The 16,279-nt window shown below is 46.6% G+C and overlaps 1 protein-coding gene across 1 annotated transcript in view; it reads right to left on the minus strand.

The window, feature by feature from the left end:
• Positions 1-454: 454 nt before the first annotated feature.
• Positions 455-16,279, minus strand: part of ERCC4 (ERCC excision repair 4, endonuclease catalytic subunit) — a 34,854-nt gene continuing 19,029 nt past the window's right edge. The window contains exons 8-11 of the mRNA XM_075564272.1: positions 11,943-12,537; positions 9,863-9,955; positions 3,641-3,753; positions 455-2,085 (exon numbers count right to left, since the gene is read on the minus strand). Coding sequence (XP_075420387.1) covers positions 1,352-2,085; positions 3,641-3,753; positions 9,863-9,955; positions 11,943-12,537 — 1,535 coding nt within the window. The 3' untranslated portion in view covers positions 455-1,351. The remainder of the gene's footprint in view (positions 2,086-3,640; positions 3,754-9,862; positions 9,956-11,942; positions 12,538-16,279) is intronic.

Consider the following 16,279-nt stretch of genomic DNA (forward strand, 5'->3'; position numbering starts at 1 on the left):
CTATTCTCCAAATGACTTCACAGAGTCCAATGCGAATTATGTGGTTGCTGGGGGTCCTGAATTCATTCCTGCAAGTAACTCCTTCGCTAGCACTCACAACCCCATAATCTGTTAAATGCCAGCAAGCCAAGACAGCAATATGAGAGAACGGGTTTGGCAATGAAAGCTAAAAGTGCTTTTGTTAAAGCATACTCTGTGTTCACCAAGTGGGGCACACACAAGAAAATGGCTGACACTGATGATCTAGCTAGCAGGACTGATGTCTTCATTGGTCCTTGAGGTAGAAAACTTACTACTGAAGGAGCAAATCTATTCACATGAACAATGATTAGAGAAGTTTTTCCTTAAGTAAGCATATTTACTTTCTCACACTCTGGGAAGCTAGACCACCAGAGGGAAACACTGCATTGGGGGGGGGGGGGTCCTTGTTTCTTTTCATCCTGGTGCCTTGGTGATTTTCTCTTTTAAATAAAGTTTTAAAATCGCACAAAAATGTTATGAATGTCCCATCTGTACACTCAATAAAAGCTTAAAACTAAATCCATCAGGTTTACAATGAGATTCCATTTATGGAAGCTTTTTATAGATTTTATTTGATTTTTCACTTGCTTACGTCACACTTAGCTCCAATCGAGAGGCTAACCTTCCGTGTTCTGCAGGTCTTTCACTTGCTCATTCACACTGTCCTGCTGAGAGGGGGCGAGATGGGGAAAATGACCAGCTGGCATTGCTTCTAGGGGACCCAATGCCGGGGAGAAAGGTCGGGCGTTGGGGGTGGGAGGGTGTCCTAAAAGATGCCCTACGTGGGCACTGAGCTTAGCTCGCTGGGTTTCCAGGCTGGCTATCTGCAGAAATGGGGAATTTTAAGGGCTACTCCACCTACCCCTCAAATCGTCTAAATAGGTCATGAATTGTGTTTTAAAAGCACTGGTTTTGCGAAAACCCATGAGTCATGTCCTCGTGTCCCTGCGAGTTTTCCTTGGAGGCAGATCATCTGGCAGAAGGTACACGGGGAGGCGGGAAGAGTGGGGGGAGCCCTGGGCAGGAATTGCAAGGAGGGGCTTCTTCGTGTTCCAGGGTGCCCTCTGCGGGCAGGGGAGAGTATGTGGTTGTGTGCTTCAGCAGTATGTCTGACACACACACACAGCTGCCTGTTCCAAAGACCGATCCTCCACCAACACCTGTCAAAACTCCGCCCGATGCTGACGATGCCCCGAGGCGGCAGCAGCCAGGGAGAGGACGCGGCCTTCAAAGGCTGCCACCGTCAGAGCGGGTGCCGGGCAAGCTCTGGGCGAAAGGAAGGGCTGGCGGATGGTGGCTGACCATGCTGGCTGGCACGGGCTCCCGCGGGTCATTTTTTCCCTTTCCCTTTGGCCGCCACCTCGGCGTAGGAGGTGTGGATGAATTCGTGAAGCTGCTTGGCGTTGGCGGCATTCCCCAGGATGGCGGTCAGCCTCTCTTGGGGTAAGGCTGCCAGCTCCACCATGTTCTTCACCTGGGTCATCAGGGCGCGGCAGTTTTTGGCGCTGACCCCTGGCATTTTCAACAAGAAGTCCTGGGGCCCCGGGTTGTACTTCTCCGACTCGGGGAGGGTGGCCGAATCTGCAGAGACGGCCGCGGCGGCGGCCGCGTCGGGCTGGGGCCTGTTTTGCTTGAGCTCCTCGAAGAGCTGGGCAGTGGCGTGCGGGGAGGGGCACCAGAGGATGCGGAGCCGGGGGAAGTGCAGCGTCAGCAGCGTGAGCTTGGAGCTGACGTCGCTGCCTGAGATCTCCTGGTGTAAGGCACCCCGGGGCGTGAGCGAGAAGGGCTTGCTGGGGTCGAACTCGATCAGGAGCAGCGGCCGCTTGTAGTAGCGCGCCATGGACACGCACTGGCTGTACAGCCGGCCGTTATTCAGAGAGCCGATCAGATCGCTGATACTCTTGCGCTCCACACACATTTCAGGAGTCAGGATGTAATCGCCGACCTCCAGAGTCACTGGTTCAATGTCAATGCCCCGACGATGGAGCAGCGACGGCAGCTCACTCCGGAACTCCCGCATATCCACCACTATACTTCGCTGAGGGCTGCTCTCTTCCTGGCCACCTAGGAAGAAGTTGTCACATTTTAAGCCATGTCACTGAGGAAGAGTTCTGGGAGGACTGAATATAACCACCTTTAAAAGCTACGTTTCCTTAACAACAAAGAGATAAACAGCCCAATTGAGAAATGGGAAAAGGGCATTTCTCCAGAAGATACACGAGATGGGGGACCAGCACACGAGAAGAGGCTCAGTGTCATCAGTCATTAAACCAACTCCGTTGCCATCAAGTTGATTCTCACTCAGAAGGTCCCCATATGGTTTCTGGGACTGTCCCCTTTATGGGAACACGCAGGTTTCTATTTCTCTCTTAGCCCAGCAGGTAGGTTAACACCACCAGCCTCGGGTTAGCAGCTCACCATTACCCCACATGGGCTCCTTCTAGCTAAACTCACTGCCACTGAGTCAGTTTTGACTTCCAGCGACCCAATAGGGCAGAGTGGAACTGTCCTGACAGGTTTCTAAGGTAGGAAATCTCAGGAATACGCAGCCTCATCTTTCTCTCTTGGAGAGGCTTGTGGTTTCGAACTCCTGACTTGGCAGGCCCAACACATAACCAGGTGGCATAGTTGGGTTTCTTAGAGAAGTGTACATCAAAACCACAGTGGCTTCCTACCCCGCAGGATTGCTAGGTTGAAAAAAGCAAGACAGAGCCCCAGAAAATAACAAGTGTTCACAAGGATGGGGAGACTCCGAAGCCCTCATCCATTGTTGGTGGAAACCCAGATGGCACAGCTGCTGTGAAAGATATAGCATTTCCCTAAAAAGTTATGTGTGGAATGACCATGCGACCCAGTAAATCTCAACGAACCAAAAGCAGGTAGTCAGAAAGCTAGCCGCACAGTAGTGCTCACCGCAGCACTATTGATGCATCTTTCTCCCACCGAGCTGGCTGGTGATTTCAAACTGCTGACCTTGTGGTTAGCACTCTGCCACAGGTCTCCCTTGACAGATGACTAGATATGCAAAACATGGTACATCCACACAATAGGATATCATACAGCCTTAAAGAGAAATAGAATCCTGCTACACTTGGCAACCTGGATGAAACCTGAGGACACCACGCTGAATGCAATAAATCAATCACAAAGGAACAAATACGCATGCTCTCCCTTCTCTGTGAAGATGGTCAGTGGTTGCCAGAGGGTAGAGGAAGGGAGAGAAGGGGGGCTTTGCATAGGGCCTAGAGGGTGTGAGAATGGTGGAGGAATGGCTTGGAAGAGATCATGAGGATGGACACACTGCATGAAGACTAGTCAGTGTCACTGAATCACACATGTAGAAAGATGGCACACGTTTTGTTCTACACAGGTTCACCACAACATTCTGGGGCTCAACCAATCAAATGTCGCCATGACGTGGGAACATCATCCTCCCTAAACTGCAGTGCCGACACTCAGGGTCAGGGGCCGTAGCTGCAGGGAGGACATGCAGTTAGTACCTGCAGGAGTGGAGACTGGGGTGTGGGAGGTGGATACCCGTGACTGAGTTGTTGGGAAGGTCAAGTGTGCAGAGTGCTCGGAACATCACGGTGCTGCTCCGAGCGCAGGGTGCACTCACCTGCTTTCCGAGTGTCTCGGGGAACATCTGTGGCTGTGCTGCCTCTTGCTAGGTCAAGGTTGGTCTCATCTCTGCCTTCTCTTTCTTCAGGGATGACCATGCTAGCCTTTTCTCTGAGAGGGAAACATTTAATTTCAAAAGTCAAGATTTTAAATTGCTACGAATTTAAGTGCATGAAATGAGCTACAGAATCATAGTGGCAAAAGAGAGCATGAAATACATAAACAGCGGTGGGGAGACAAGTGATGGGTAAGGGAAGCAGAGGCAATCTCGGCAAGGCACTAACTTCCTGATCTTCAGAACGAAAAAGGAAAAGGCCTTATTTTCTATTCTTGATGTTCTTTAGGGAATTCTTTGGGAAAGGGTCCTAAACCCAAACACCACCCTCAATGCCACTGAGTCGATTTCAACTCACAGTGACCCTGTCGCATAGGGTAGATCTACCCCTTTGACTTTCTGAGCTGGTAACTTTTTATGGGCATAGAAAGACAGGTCTTTCTCCAAAGTAGTGGCTGGTGGTTTTGAACAGCAGATCTTGTGGTTAGGGCTCTTTGGGAAAGGGTTAAATAGTCACTAGAAACTTCTGTACTATAGCCACTAATCTAGGATGAAGGGTAGTATGTTTTTGCAGCCGGCCTAGATCAGTGCCCCCCGGGGGGAGCGATTGACCACTTTGGGAACCAATGATTTGGAAATCCTGTGGGGAGCTCAGCCCTCTCTGAGTCATTCAGAGCCTGAAAGGACTGAGTGGCCCGCCCCACTTTCTTTTTGACTCTGACCCATGTAACCCACTACTTCAGTGATCCATACTTGGTCTCCACCTACTCCAAGGCACTGGAATGTCTTGACTTTGCTTTCAGATCTTCCATGACCTCTGCAGAACCTGAGCACCCTGGCAACACAGGGAGGGGATGCTCGAAGAGAAGTCTCCTCAACGGGCATCCGTTTAAGCGCTCCCGTAACCAGGTGTGTAATCATCCTTTGAACTGTAAAACTTCAAGTCCTCTTGCCTCTCTCCAATGAGAAGCTTCGCTCTCCTCTGAACTATACTTAGTATGCGAGTGTGATGTTCCCGATCCAGGAAGCAGTTTCTTAGCAACACTCAGTCGTGTGATCTCTCTCTCCTCCTGTTTGACACCCACCAGCTACTGGTCCAGCTGAAGGTCTCTGCAATACAGATGGCCTGGCCTGCTCCTTCCTGGCTGTTTTAAATAGGGGCACTCCTCTTTTCCATATATCACTGCTCCCGGAGAGTCTCAGACAACAGTAGCTTTTCTTATTCTCCTATTAATGTGTCTCAATGTAGGCGCTCAGTGAGTGTGCTTCACCAGCAACGCGCTCTCTAAATCCCCAGGTGTTCTGGGGGCGGCACAAATCTTCAGAGTTTAGAAGGTGTGATCATCTGACTGCTCTGTAGCCTGGAAAGATCAGATTTAGGGAGATGATCACTAAGGAGAATTTTAGAAAACTAGTCCAGAGGAGAGCTACATTTCCATGAAAAGCTGGTATGGGTATTCTTGTATGGATTTAAATGTAGGTGAACTCATGCCTGAGTTTCTTAGTCCCACTGTAAAAGCAACACCCAACGGGGGCAGCTTTAGTGAAGGTTCTCTTCTCACAGTTAAGGTGGTAGGAAGTGCAAATTCATGGTGCCACTCAAGGGAAAGACATGTTCTGGGATGGGTCCTTCGTTTCGTTTCTGCTTCGGTTCCTAGGTTCCTTGGTAAGCCGGTGGCATGCATCTTCCTGTGTGTGCTTGCTCTAGCTTGCTGTAATATGTTCTTTTAGATCTCAAAAGGGCCTGACTTAAGACACGCCCTACACTAATCCTGCCTCATGAACATAACAGAAAACTAAGTCCCAGATGAATTCTAAGCTCAAGCAGAGGGGTTACAATTTACAACACACATTTTTGGGGAACAGACTTCATTCTACCATAGTTCACTTTCCAGTTTCTGCCCAGCGGGCTTTCCAGTGTGTGCTGGGCTGATCTACACCTTGTCAGGAGTCTTCTGGTGTGTGGGTTAACATTCATAAATCAAGGAAAACACGGGCTACCCAATACCTGCCTACAATCTACTAAAAGTACCCCATTCTAGACTGTGATGTAAGGTCAAGTCAATTCCAGCTCCTAACCACCCCCCATGGCAGTACAGAACGGCCCCATCGTGTTTCTTACACTGATTTTTACAGGACCAGCCTGTCAGATCTGTTATCTCACGGAGCTGCCGGTGTGTCTGAACTGCAGGTCTTTTCTTTTTTATTTAAATCATTTTATCGGGGCTCGTACAACTCTTATCGCAATCGATATATACATCCATTGTGTCAAGCACATTTGTATATTTGTTGGCCCATCATTCTCAAAACACTTGTATTCCACTTGGGCCCTTGGAATTAGCTCCTGTTTTCCCCTCCCTCCCTACTCCCCCTCCCTCATGAGACCTTCATAACTTATAAATTATTATTTTATCATATCTTACACTGCCCGACGTCTCCCTTCACCCACTTTACTGTTGTCCATCCCCCAGGGAGGAGGTTATATGTAGATCCTTGTAATCAGTTTCCCCTTTCCAACTCACCCTCCCAGTATAGCCATTCTCACCACTGGTCTTGAAGGGATCATCTGTCCTGGATTCCCTGTGGTTGCAGTTCCTATCTGCACCAGTGTATGTCCTCTGGTCTAGCCAGATTTGTAAGGTAGAATTAGGATCATGACAGTAGGGCAGGGGGTGGGGGGCATTTAAGAACTGGAGGAAAGTTGTGTGTTTAATTGATGCTACACTGCACCGTGTGACTCGTTTCCTCCCCACTACCCCTCTGCAAAGGGATGTCCAGTTGCCTACAGGTGGGCCTTGGGTCCCTACCCTGCACTCCCCCTAAATCATGATATGATTTTTGTTCTTTGGAGCTTGATACCTGATCCCTTCGACACCTTGTGATCACACAGGCTTGTGTGCTTCTTCTATGTGGGCTTTGTTGCTTCTCAGCTAGATGGCCGCTTGTTTACCTTCAAGCCTTTAAGATGCAGGTCTTTTCAGTAGTAACCTAGCACTCTCCCACTGGCACCACCAAATCTTCTTAGGTTCTCCGATGTACGAGAGAGGGGTCAGTCATATGAACGAAACATGGAGAAAAAAAAGGTAAGCTTACCTACTCAGGTGGCATGTGGTCCTCCTCACATTCTCCAAGTCCTTCCTGCCACTCCAGCAGCCTGATCGGGATACCTGCGCCTTATGGCTTTGATGACTAGTTAGCTAACTTTAATCGGAATACCTGCGCCTTATGGCTTTGATGACTAGTTAACTTTAATCGGAATACCTGCGCCTTATGGCTTTGATGACTAGTTAACTTTAATCGGAATACCTGCGCCTTATGGCTTTGATGACTAGTTAACTTTAATCGGAATACCTGCGCCTTATGGCTTTGATGACAAGTTAGTTAACTTTAATCGGAATATCTGCGCCTTATGGCTTTGATGACTAGTTAGTTAACTTTAATCGGAATACCTGCGCCTTATGGCTTTGATGACTAGTTAGTTAACTTTAATTGGAATACCTGCGCCTTATGGCTTTGATGACAAGTTAGTTAACTTTAATCGGAATACCTGCGCCTTATGGCTTTGATGACTAGTTAGCTAACTTTAATCGGAATACCATCGCCTTATGGCTTTGATGACTAGTTAGCTAACTTTAATCGGAATACCTGCGCCTTATGGCTTTGATGACAAGTTAGTTAACTTTAATCGGAATACCTGCGCCTTATGGCTTTGATGACAAGTTAGCTAACTTTAATCGGAATACCTGCGCCTTATGGCTTTGATGACTAGTTAGCTAACTTTAATCGGAATACCTTCGCCTTATGGCTTTGATGACTAGTTAGCTAACTTTAATCGGAATACCTGCGCCTTATGGCTTTGATGACAAGTTAGTTAACTTTAATCGGAATACCTGCGCCTTATGGCTTTGATGACAAGTTAGCTAACTTTAATCGGAATACCTTCGCCTTATGGCTTTGATGACAAGTTAGTTAACTTTAATTGGAATACCTGCGCCTTATGGCTTTGATGACAAGTTAGTTAACTTTAATCGGAATACTTAGGTCCCCACCGAGTACCACCAATTCCTGATACAATTCTCTCACTCTCTCTCGAATGTGTCCACTGCTCTCCATCACTCTAGCTGTGGCTACCATAAGCTCTTAGCAGAAGATTGCCACAGTCTTCTGACTACTGCCCTCTTCCAGCTGGTCTTCAGTTTGAAGTCAGAGAGAGCTTTAAAAACTGGGTCCTTGATTTTAGTTGTTGAGTTGGCTATGACTCATTGCAACCCTAGGTACAGTTGAAAACACTGCCTGACTTTGTGCCATTTTTACAATCATTGGCATCGTCAGTCCATTGTTGTAGCCACTGTGTAGCTGAGTGCCGTCTACCGTCGCACCGAATCAGGTAACAGTCTGTTGAGATCCATAGGTTTTCACTGGCAAATTTCTGCAAGTAGACCACCAGGGTTTCCCCCCAGCCTGCCTTAGTTTGGATGCTCGGTTAAAACCTGTCCAGGATAGGCAACCCTGCTGGTATTTGGAGGCCTGGTGGTGTGATGGATTACGCATTGGGCTGCTAACCACAAGGTGAACAGTTCAAAACCACCAGCTGCTCTGCAGGACAAAGATGAGACTTTCTATCCCCACAAAGATTTACAGTCTCAGAAACCAACAGGGACAATTCTACTCTGTCCTATTGGGTTGCTATGAATTGGAATCGACTTGCTGGCAGTTGAATTTAGGTTATTTTTTGTTTTGCCTGGTATTTGAATACTTTCCTGGTGGTGTAAACTTTCATAACAGGCTGAGAGTGGAAGAATAGTTCACGGCCAAGGCAGGTTACAATTCTAGTGCAGTGAGGTGAAGGGAAAGGTGAGTATCAAGCCAGAACCTCCACAAAGACTCAATGGCACTTGTTTCCAGAAACACGGGGCCCGTAACCAGCGCACCTATGTATTTCAGGCACACATGCGAACTCAGCCAGCACCAGAGACTGTAAAACCCAAGTAGGCTGAGTGCCACTAAAAATAACTTCTGCCCGCTTGTTTCCACTGATACATTACCAATGTCTGAAGCTTGGGACACTGGGCTGACCCTATCCCACAGTCCAGGCCACTGTTTCCGCTAGTCTAGCCTTTCATCTAGGAGTGTAGTAATTATACACTGGGCTGCGATCCACTAGGTCACCAGTTCAAAACCACCAACCTCTCTGAAGGAGAAAAATGGGGTTTTCTACTCCCGTAAGGAGTTAATCTCGGGACACTGCCCTCCACCCCCACACCCTCTATGTCTATCGCCTGGATGGCTGGGAGAGCCTTTCTTTTCCCTCGGCTCAGTGATGCTCTGTCCAGCCTTAGTCCTGGCTTCTGAAGTCCTTCAGAGCCACTGTCCCAAGCCAAGCTGCCATCTTCTTAGTAACACCCTGAAGAAGAATCACGCTTCTCAAATGTTTTCAGCTATGTCTCAAATGATATTTTCTTTACGTTAAACTGGAAAGCATTTCCCACTTACATTTGGAATGTTATCAGACACCCAATTTCAAAATACATAGACCCATATTCAGGCACACGACACACCTCTTTTAAAACGGCGCAGGGGTGAATCCACTGATGGGGAACTTAGCTGACTGGTAGGGACTGGTGGCTCCCAATACTGACTAAACAGGTGCACACTCCGAGACAAAAGCGGTGTTGTAGGTATCTTTCTGATATTGTCTATGGTCTTTCCTTACGGATAGCAAAGCTGTTCTCATGACTTCACTTCTAATCCTCTGTTCGACAAGTGAAATCGGTTGGAGGAGAGTGGGAGAGAAGAGGGAAACGAGTGAAACCTGGAATCTGTGTTAGGCAGAAACCTGTCAGGAAAGGAAAACGCAGATGCTTTCTGTGTCTACCGGGCCATCAGAAAGTGTGTGTGTGTGTGTGTGTGTAGTGGGGGCTTCAAAATGTTTGTGGAGACGCTAAATCAAAGATAACGGAATTCTTCCACCAACTTTGTGAACCCCCTCGAGTGTCCCTGTGTGCCTCCTGAGGGCCACATTGGGGATTGCCACATCTCCATCTTTCTGGTCTCCCTCCCCATGGTTCCTGAGAGCTCTGTGCTAGGCCCCACCCAGGGAGACCGCTGGGTCCTGCAAGTCTTCAGTACAGTGGGCTACTTTCACACCGAGCTTGGACGCATTACCTGATGAGTTTTTCAAAAGCTTCCTTTTCTTTCCTCAAGGCAGTGAGATAGCGCTGCTCCTCGGTTGAGCCTCCGTATATGAGAAAATAGACCCTGCAGTTTAAGACAGAACACTTTCAGGATGCAGACAATGAATCTTTCATCTCCGAAGGGGACAGCAGAGCATGGAAATCAGCACCTAAGAGTGCTCAAATAATAAATATTTGACTAAGAGGGATTCCATTAACCACATACTTACTCAGACTTAAACCCCACCTGTTAAAGGTCTCATGACATTCTTTTTTCTTCCCTTGTGCCAAGAGGAGGAAGAGTTTGGGTAAACACTGAGATATAGCTAGAGGGATAGAGCAATTCCCCCCCCATAACTATAAACGAATAATAAAAAAAAAAGTGAAGAGGCTTCTCTTTTTTCAATGTTTCTTTGCACTTCTGCCAAACAGTCATTTAAAAAGTTGGAGAGTAGTTAATAAAAGCTAGCTTATGAAAGCTCATGTTCATGAAAAACAAACAAATCAAATCTATATGACCTTTCTCTTCCCATGTGATTTCCCAGTTCTTTTTATTCATGGCTGAACAAAGCAGCCTTCACATGTTTTACATAAGCACACAGGCATATGGGCTGTGTCAACCTTCTGGAGAGCCCGCTGACAGTCTTGCCCCTAGAAAAGGCCTGCTGCGTCCGTCTTGCTTGGGCGGAGGGCTGTCCTCCGTGCCTCTCTTCACCTCTGACCAACCACGGTTTCCTTTTTAACCCTCCATAGTCCTTCAACCGCCACCTTCCTACAATATGCAGTGAAACTGTGGGCGCAGGAACGCAACGGGCCTGACTTGTTTATCTGGGTCTCACCAAGAGACTACCCTTTAACAGGGGGCAGTCTTACCACTTTTCTATTTTTCCTTCTCGGACAAATGTCTGCCGTGCACAGGTTCTGGCGTATGCAGGTTTTACCATGTGGGGTGAAAAAAGCCAGACGATAAGGCTGGAGGTCTCAGTTCTCCCATGAATGTGCTGGGTAACCAAGGAGAGGCCATTTACCTTCGCTGGAACTCAGTTTCTCACCAAGAGTGAGAGGCTGTGCTGGTTCTGAGCTCTGGTGGCATAAAGCTTATGTATGCACCGGGCTGCTAATTTCAAGGTTGGCAGTTTGAAACCACTAGCCGCTTCTAAAGAGAACTCAGCAACCCACAGGGGCAGTTCTACCCTGTCCCATAGGGTTGCTATAAGTCAGCATTGACTTGATGTCCGTGAGGTGGATTTTTGGGTAAGCTACCTGCAAAATGGCTAAGCATGAAAAATCTATCAGCCTCCAACTATTTTCCCAGGTTCGCCACAGTTCTCCATCCAGCGTGATTTCAGACCCACCTCCCCCTTCAATCCTACTTTGAAAGCCTGCATCAGTTACATGGCTAAAGGGTTCTTTTGGCTCTGTGTCTGTGGTTCAGACTGAGTTCAGGATATAATTTTGCTGTTTACTTCTCAGATAACTGGAGAGTTGGAACACTATATTCTTTGGGACGTGTCATTTTCCATCTGATATTTTTGTTGGGTTTCTCATATATATACATATATATTTCTTGAAACTTGAAAAAAAAAAACAACACTCCAAAAAAACAAAACCAACCAAGCTTGGGGCAGCAATTCCCTAAATACTTCAGTTGTATGTCGAAGTAATTTTGAGTTACTTCTTAAAACTGATAAAAGCTGTTTTAGAAGACTGCACTCATTTCACCAGGGCACACCTTTCGGGAGAACCTGGAAGGTTATCGATCTACTAGACGCTGCAATGCCCGTCCCATTAGCTGCAAGCCAATCATCATGATCACAACAGAGAACAAACCATGCAAACATGAGCAGGCCCCTCATGTTTGTTGGTTCTATTACGTACAAGACTTAACATGCTTTCTGTGCCAACTTCCCAGATTCACCAGGAAGCGAAATAAGTTCTCATGAAGCGTCATCAGCCTCACAGCACTGGAATATCGAGGATGAGGATGCCGGAGCCCCCTGACAGCTTCTAGGTGGAAGCCCGAGGAACTGGACAGGGGCCCGTCAGAACAGTCAGCCCTTTGGATGACTTGCCTCAGGGGTTTCCCAGGCCTGCTGGCCCGGTAAATTTCCAGCTGGCGAACGAAGGTTAGCTCCGCGTCGTACAGTACCACGTATCTTGGCTCCACTTCGTGGAGCACCCTCGTCAGGGCATAGGGGTCGCTGCACCCCAGCAGCGGGTGGATGATCGTGAGCGGCTCTTTCAGGATCCCGTAGGCAGCATCGGAGGACACATTGGCATCGCATTCCTCGTGCTGCATTTCTTCCGAGCTGCTCTCTTGGCTGCTTGCTCCCGGAGGATCGTCTTCCTCTGCCTCCCCTGGGCCCGCCAGCTCGGCAGGGTGCCCCATCATCTGCGGCAAAGTCAGCCTTTGTTTTTGCCTCTTGAGAGGCCTGCCTCTGGCAGACGCCCTCTCTTGACCTGGGTGCTCTTTGGGTCTTTTGTTAGCTCTCCTCGCTCTCCTTGCGCGGTCCTCCTTCCTGAACTTCACCCACACTTCTTCAGCCTTGGCGTCCTTGTCAAAGGTCTTCCTGTAGAGCGCCAATAAAAAAGCCTCTGCTCCACTGGTGATGTATTCTCGCAGCTGGATACACGTTCGGTCGTCACTCGCACAAATCAGCACTTGACCTAAAATCAGAAAATAATGTGCTGTGACTATTACCTCACTTGCCTATTACCGTATATACTTGAGTACAAGCTGACCAGAACATCAGCCGAGGCACCTAATTTTACCACAAAAAATGTGCCGAAAAAAAACCCTCGGCTTATACACGTGTATATACAGTACCTCCTTCTCACATGCCGCTCAATCCTCCCCAAGAAAGGAAGACACACTACCCACTAAGGGACTTACAAATGGCTTACACACAAACAGAGTCGTCGAGGTGCAGCGCCTGGCCGGCAGTTACTCAAATCTCCTGAGTAAAGCTGAAGCCACAAACCTTTAGAGTCTTATGAAAATGTGGGGGTAGGTCAAAATATGTTGCCAGTAGGCTTTTGGTTTGTACACACATGGGGCTTTTCCTAAGTACACGGTGTCTACAGTTGTTCTTTGCAATCAGTGGAGGGCTGCAGACCAGCTCTCCTGTTCGCAGTGGGGAGCCTTCACAAGCAAGGTCCCAGGAAAACAGTGGACCCCAGCAGAGCTGGAAGGCCCCTGAAACCAAGGCCGTGAAATCAGCTTTCAAGGTTATGGCAACTGCTTTAGGGATCCCAGAGAGATCATCTGCATAGATTTTCTCAAAAGATATTATTATTAGCTTTTATTATGGGGCTGATTAGCAAGATGTTTTATGAAAGTTAAAAAGCTGCACAGGTGAAGAAATGGCCAAGAAAAGTCGTGTGGAGGAATTTGCCTCCATCAAGACACGCATCTGCCCATTCTCTAAGGATAGCTAAGGTGGTCCCACGAAGATGTCACTGGGAATCTCATCCCCCCCCCACACACAGCTCTGATTTTGCCCTTTCAGACATTTTTGTTCCCAAACAACAGTGAGAAGGAGCATATTTTTGACATAGTTTACGTCAAAGAATACAAAATTCTTCAGGGAGAGGTTAGAGAGATGCTTTTGAAAGCATACAGACCTACAGGGAAAATATCCCAAAAAACAATAGCTTCACATTTTGATTATTTTGCTTTAACAGCAATTTCTGAGTTCATAGCAATACTTTTTGACTTGCCCTGGTATAGCCATGGTGTAATGGAGGTTTTAAAAAAGCTTGTTTTGGATGTACAATTTTCTAGAGGACCGTATACACCAAAATAAATTCTAAATGGGTTAGAGGGTCAAATGTTAAACATGAAATCATCTTTAAAAGTAGAAAAACTAGTCTTCATCTCTTTAGATGGAAATTATTTACTAAGCTTAAAAGCAACATAAAAAAATCTGAATGATAAATTTGAGTCTATGAGAACGAAAAACTGCATTAAGAAAACCAAAACCATAAAACCCCCAATTATATATCACAAGTATGACCAGCATTGTCGTTTCTATAGACAGAGGCAACACACACTGAGGACAGAGCTAAGTTGACACAGGAAACCAGGACAATCCATAAGGGAAGAAACGCCTTTAAGGAAACATTCAAGCTCATCATATATCAAAATTAAAGCAGCCTTACATTTTTCTCCTTTCAAATTGATTGTTAAATATGTGTGAGCATAATATCTTTAAAAATTCTTTTTCACATAGATTTGTGATTTATTTTTTAATGATCATTTTATTGGGGACTAGTACAGTCTTACAACAATGCATACATTAATTGTACATATAGATTTATGCTTTTAATACACATTAGAAAAAGTTTGATGATGATAAAAATATATCTACGAAAGTAGCTATTCAGATCAATCTAGAACCCCCTTCCCAAGGGGACGAATAATGGAAAAGTGGGTGAGAGGCGACAGAGGATGGTATAAGATATGGAAATAATAATCTTAACTTATCAAGGGTGAGTGACGGAGGGGGAAGAAATGGAGAGCTGATATCAGGGGCTCAAGTGGGAAGAGAATGCTTTGAAAATGATGATGGCAACATATGTGCAAATGTGCTTGACACACTGGATGAAGATATGGCCTGTGATAAAAGATGTAAGAGCCCCCTCAAAAAGTATTTTTTTAAAAAAGAAAGAAAAGTAGCTATTCATTGACATTTCCAATAATCCCTTCAATATTGTAGACTCAGCACAAAGAGAATTATCCTGAGAACCAACCGCCCTTCTATTCTTTTGAGTGTACTCTCTCCTTACGATCTAATTTTCTACTTGAATATTTGCTTAAATTAGTTAAGTGTGTAGCTTTTAATTTTCATCAAAGGTGTAACTGCACATAGTTTATAGAGTCAAATAATTCTATATGGTTTGTGATTACAAAAGATGTGTTTTCTATGATTAGGTCAGGGGTCCTCAAACTGCAGCCCGTGGGCCACATGTGGCCCGCCGAGGACGTTTATCCGGCCTGCCGGGTGTTTTTGCCGCCGCTGCCTGTCCTGCTTAGCAACGGACTTGTCCCGGGCTCGCAGTGCGAATGTGTGGATGGTTTGGAGCTGGACTGGGCTAAACCAGCCAGTGTGACAACTGATGGTGCTCCTAGCATGGTGGGGTCTAAGAAAGGAGTAATTGCTCGCATTAACCAAGAGATGGACAAACAACCATTCTCATCCAACAGCCATACACTGCCTCATCCACCAAGTGCTGTGTAGTAAATCACTGACATGGGACTGTTTTGAAAACTGTGGAATCTTGTGTTAAGTTCACTAGAGCTAATGCACTAAACCACAGACAGCTTCAGGAATTTCTGTCTGAGCTAAATGTTGCCGAAGAAGATGTTCTGTACCACACAGAAGTACGTCCGCTGGCTGGGTTGAGAGAGAGTTTTGAAACATTTCTATGACTTACTTCCACAGATTACTGCTTTTCTGCTTTCAAAAAACAAAGCCGTATCAGGGCTCAATGATGCAGAATGGAAATGGCACCTCGCCTTTCTGACGATGTAACAGAGCTACTCAGCAGGTTCAGTGTGCAACTTCAAGGAAGGGGAAGCTCTTCTGGGACGCGCAATCACAGGTGAAAGCACCTGAAATCAAATTAGGCTCCTCACCAAACAAGCGAAGGAGGAACGTTTCTGCCTTGTCCCCACAACTCAGAATCTGTCAGCGGAAAAACCATTGGTCGCATTCCCAAACAAAACGTGTGTGGATTCAGTGGAAAAGCTGCAAAAGGAGTTCCAGTTTAGATGTAAAGAGCTTCATCTCCATCAACAGGACACACGGCTTTGCCGTGACCCGTTTTCTATTGACAGTGAAAATGTGGATCCAATTTGTCAAATGGAACTGGCTGAACTGCAGCATTGTGACTCTCTGAGAGACGCATTCACGTCAAGCAGCCTTCCGGATTTCTGTGCATCTCTCCCTCTGAGACCTGTCCTCATCTCAGCAACCATGCTCTCAAAATGGCAACCATCTTTGGCAGCACTGATGTCTGTGAACAGACTTTTTCCAGAATGGAACATCTGGAATCTCCCACCAGATCTAGACTAACTGGTGCACACTTGCATCGCTTGTTACGACTAGCAGCGACAGATATGGAACCGGACATTGACCGTCTCATAAGCAAAAAGCAGGCCCATTGTTCCCATAGAAATACTGGTAAGTTTGTTGATTTAACTTTACTTGGTCTTCATTTTAAATATTGTATTTGTTCCCATTTTTTTTACTTCAAAATAAGGTATGTGCAGTGTGCATAGGAGTTTGTTCATCGTTTTTTTTAAACTATAGTCCGGCCCTCCAACGGTCTGAGGGACAGTGAACTGGACCCCGTTTAAAAAGTTTGAGGACGCCTGCTTTAGATTAACAGCTGAAGGTTAGTGTAT

Source organism: Tenrec ecaudatus, chromosome 12 (assembly GCF_050624435.1).
Source record: "Tenrec ecaudatus isolate mTenEca1 chromosome 12, mTenEca1.hap1, whole genome shotgun sequence".
Classification (NCBI taxonomy): Eukaryota; Metazoa; Chordata; class Mammalia; order Afrosoricida; family Tenrecidae; genus Tenrec; species Tenrec ecaudatus.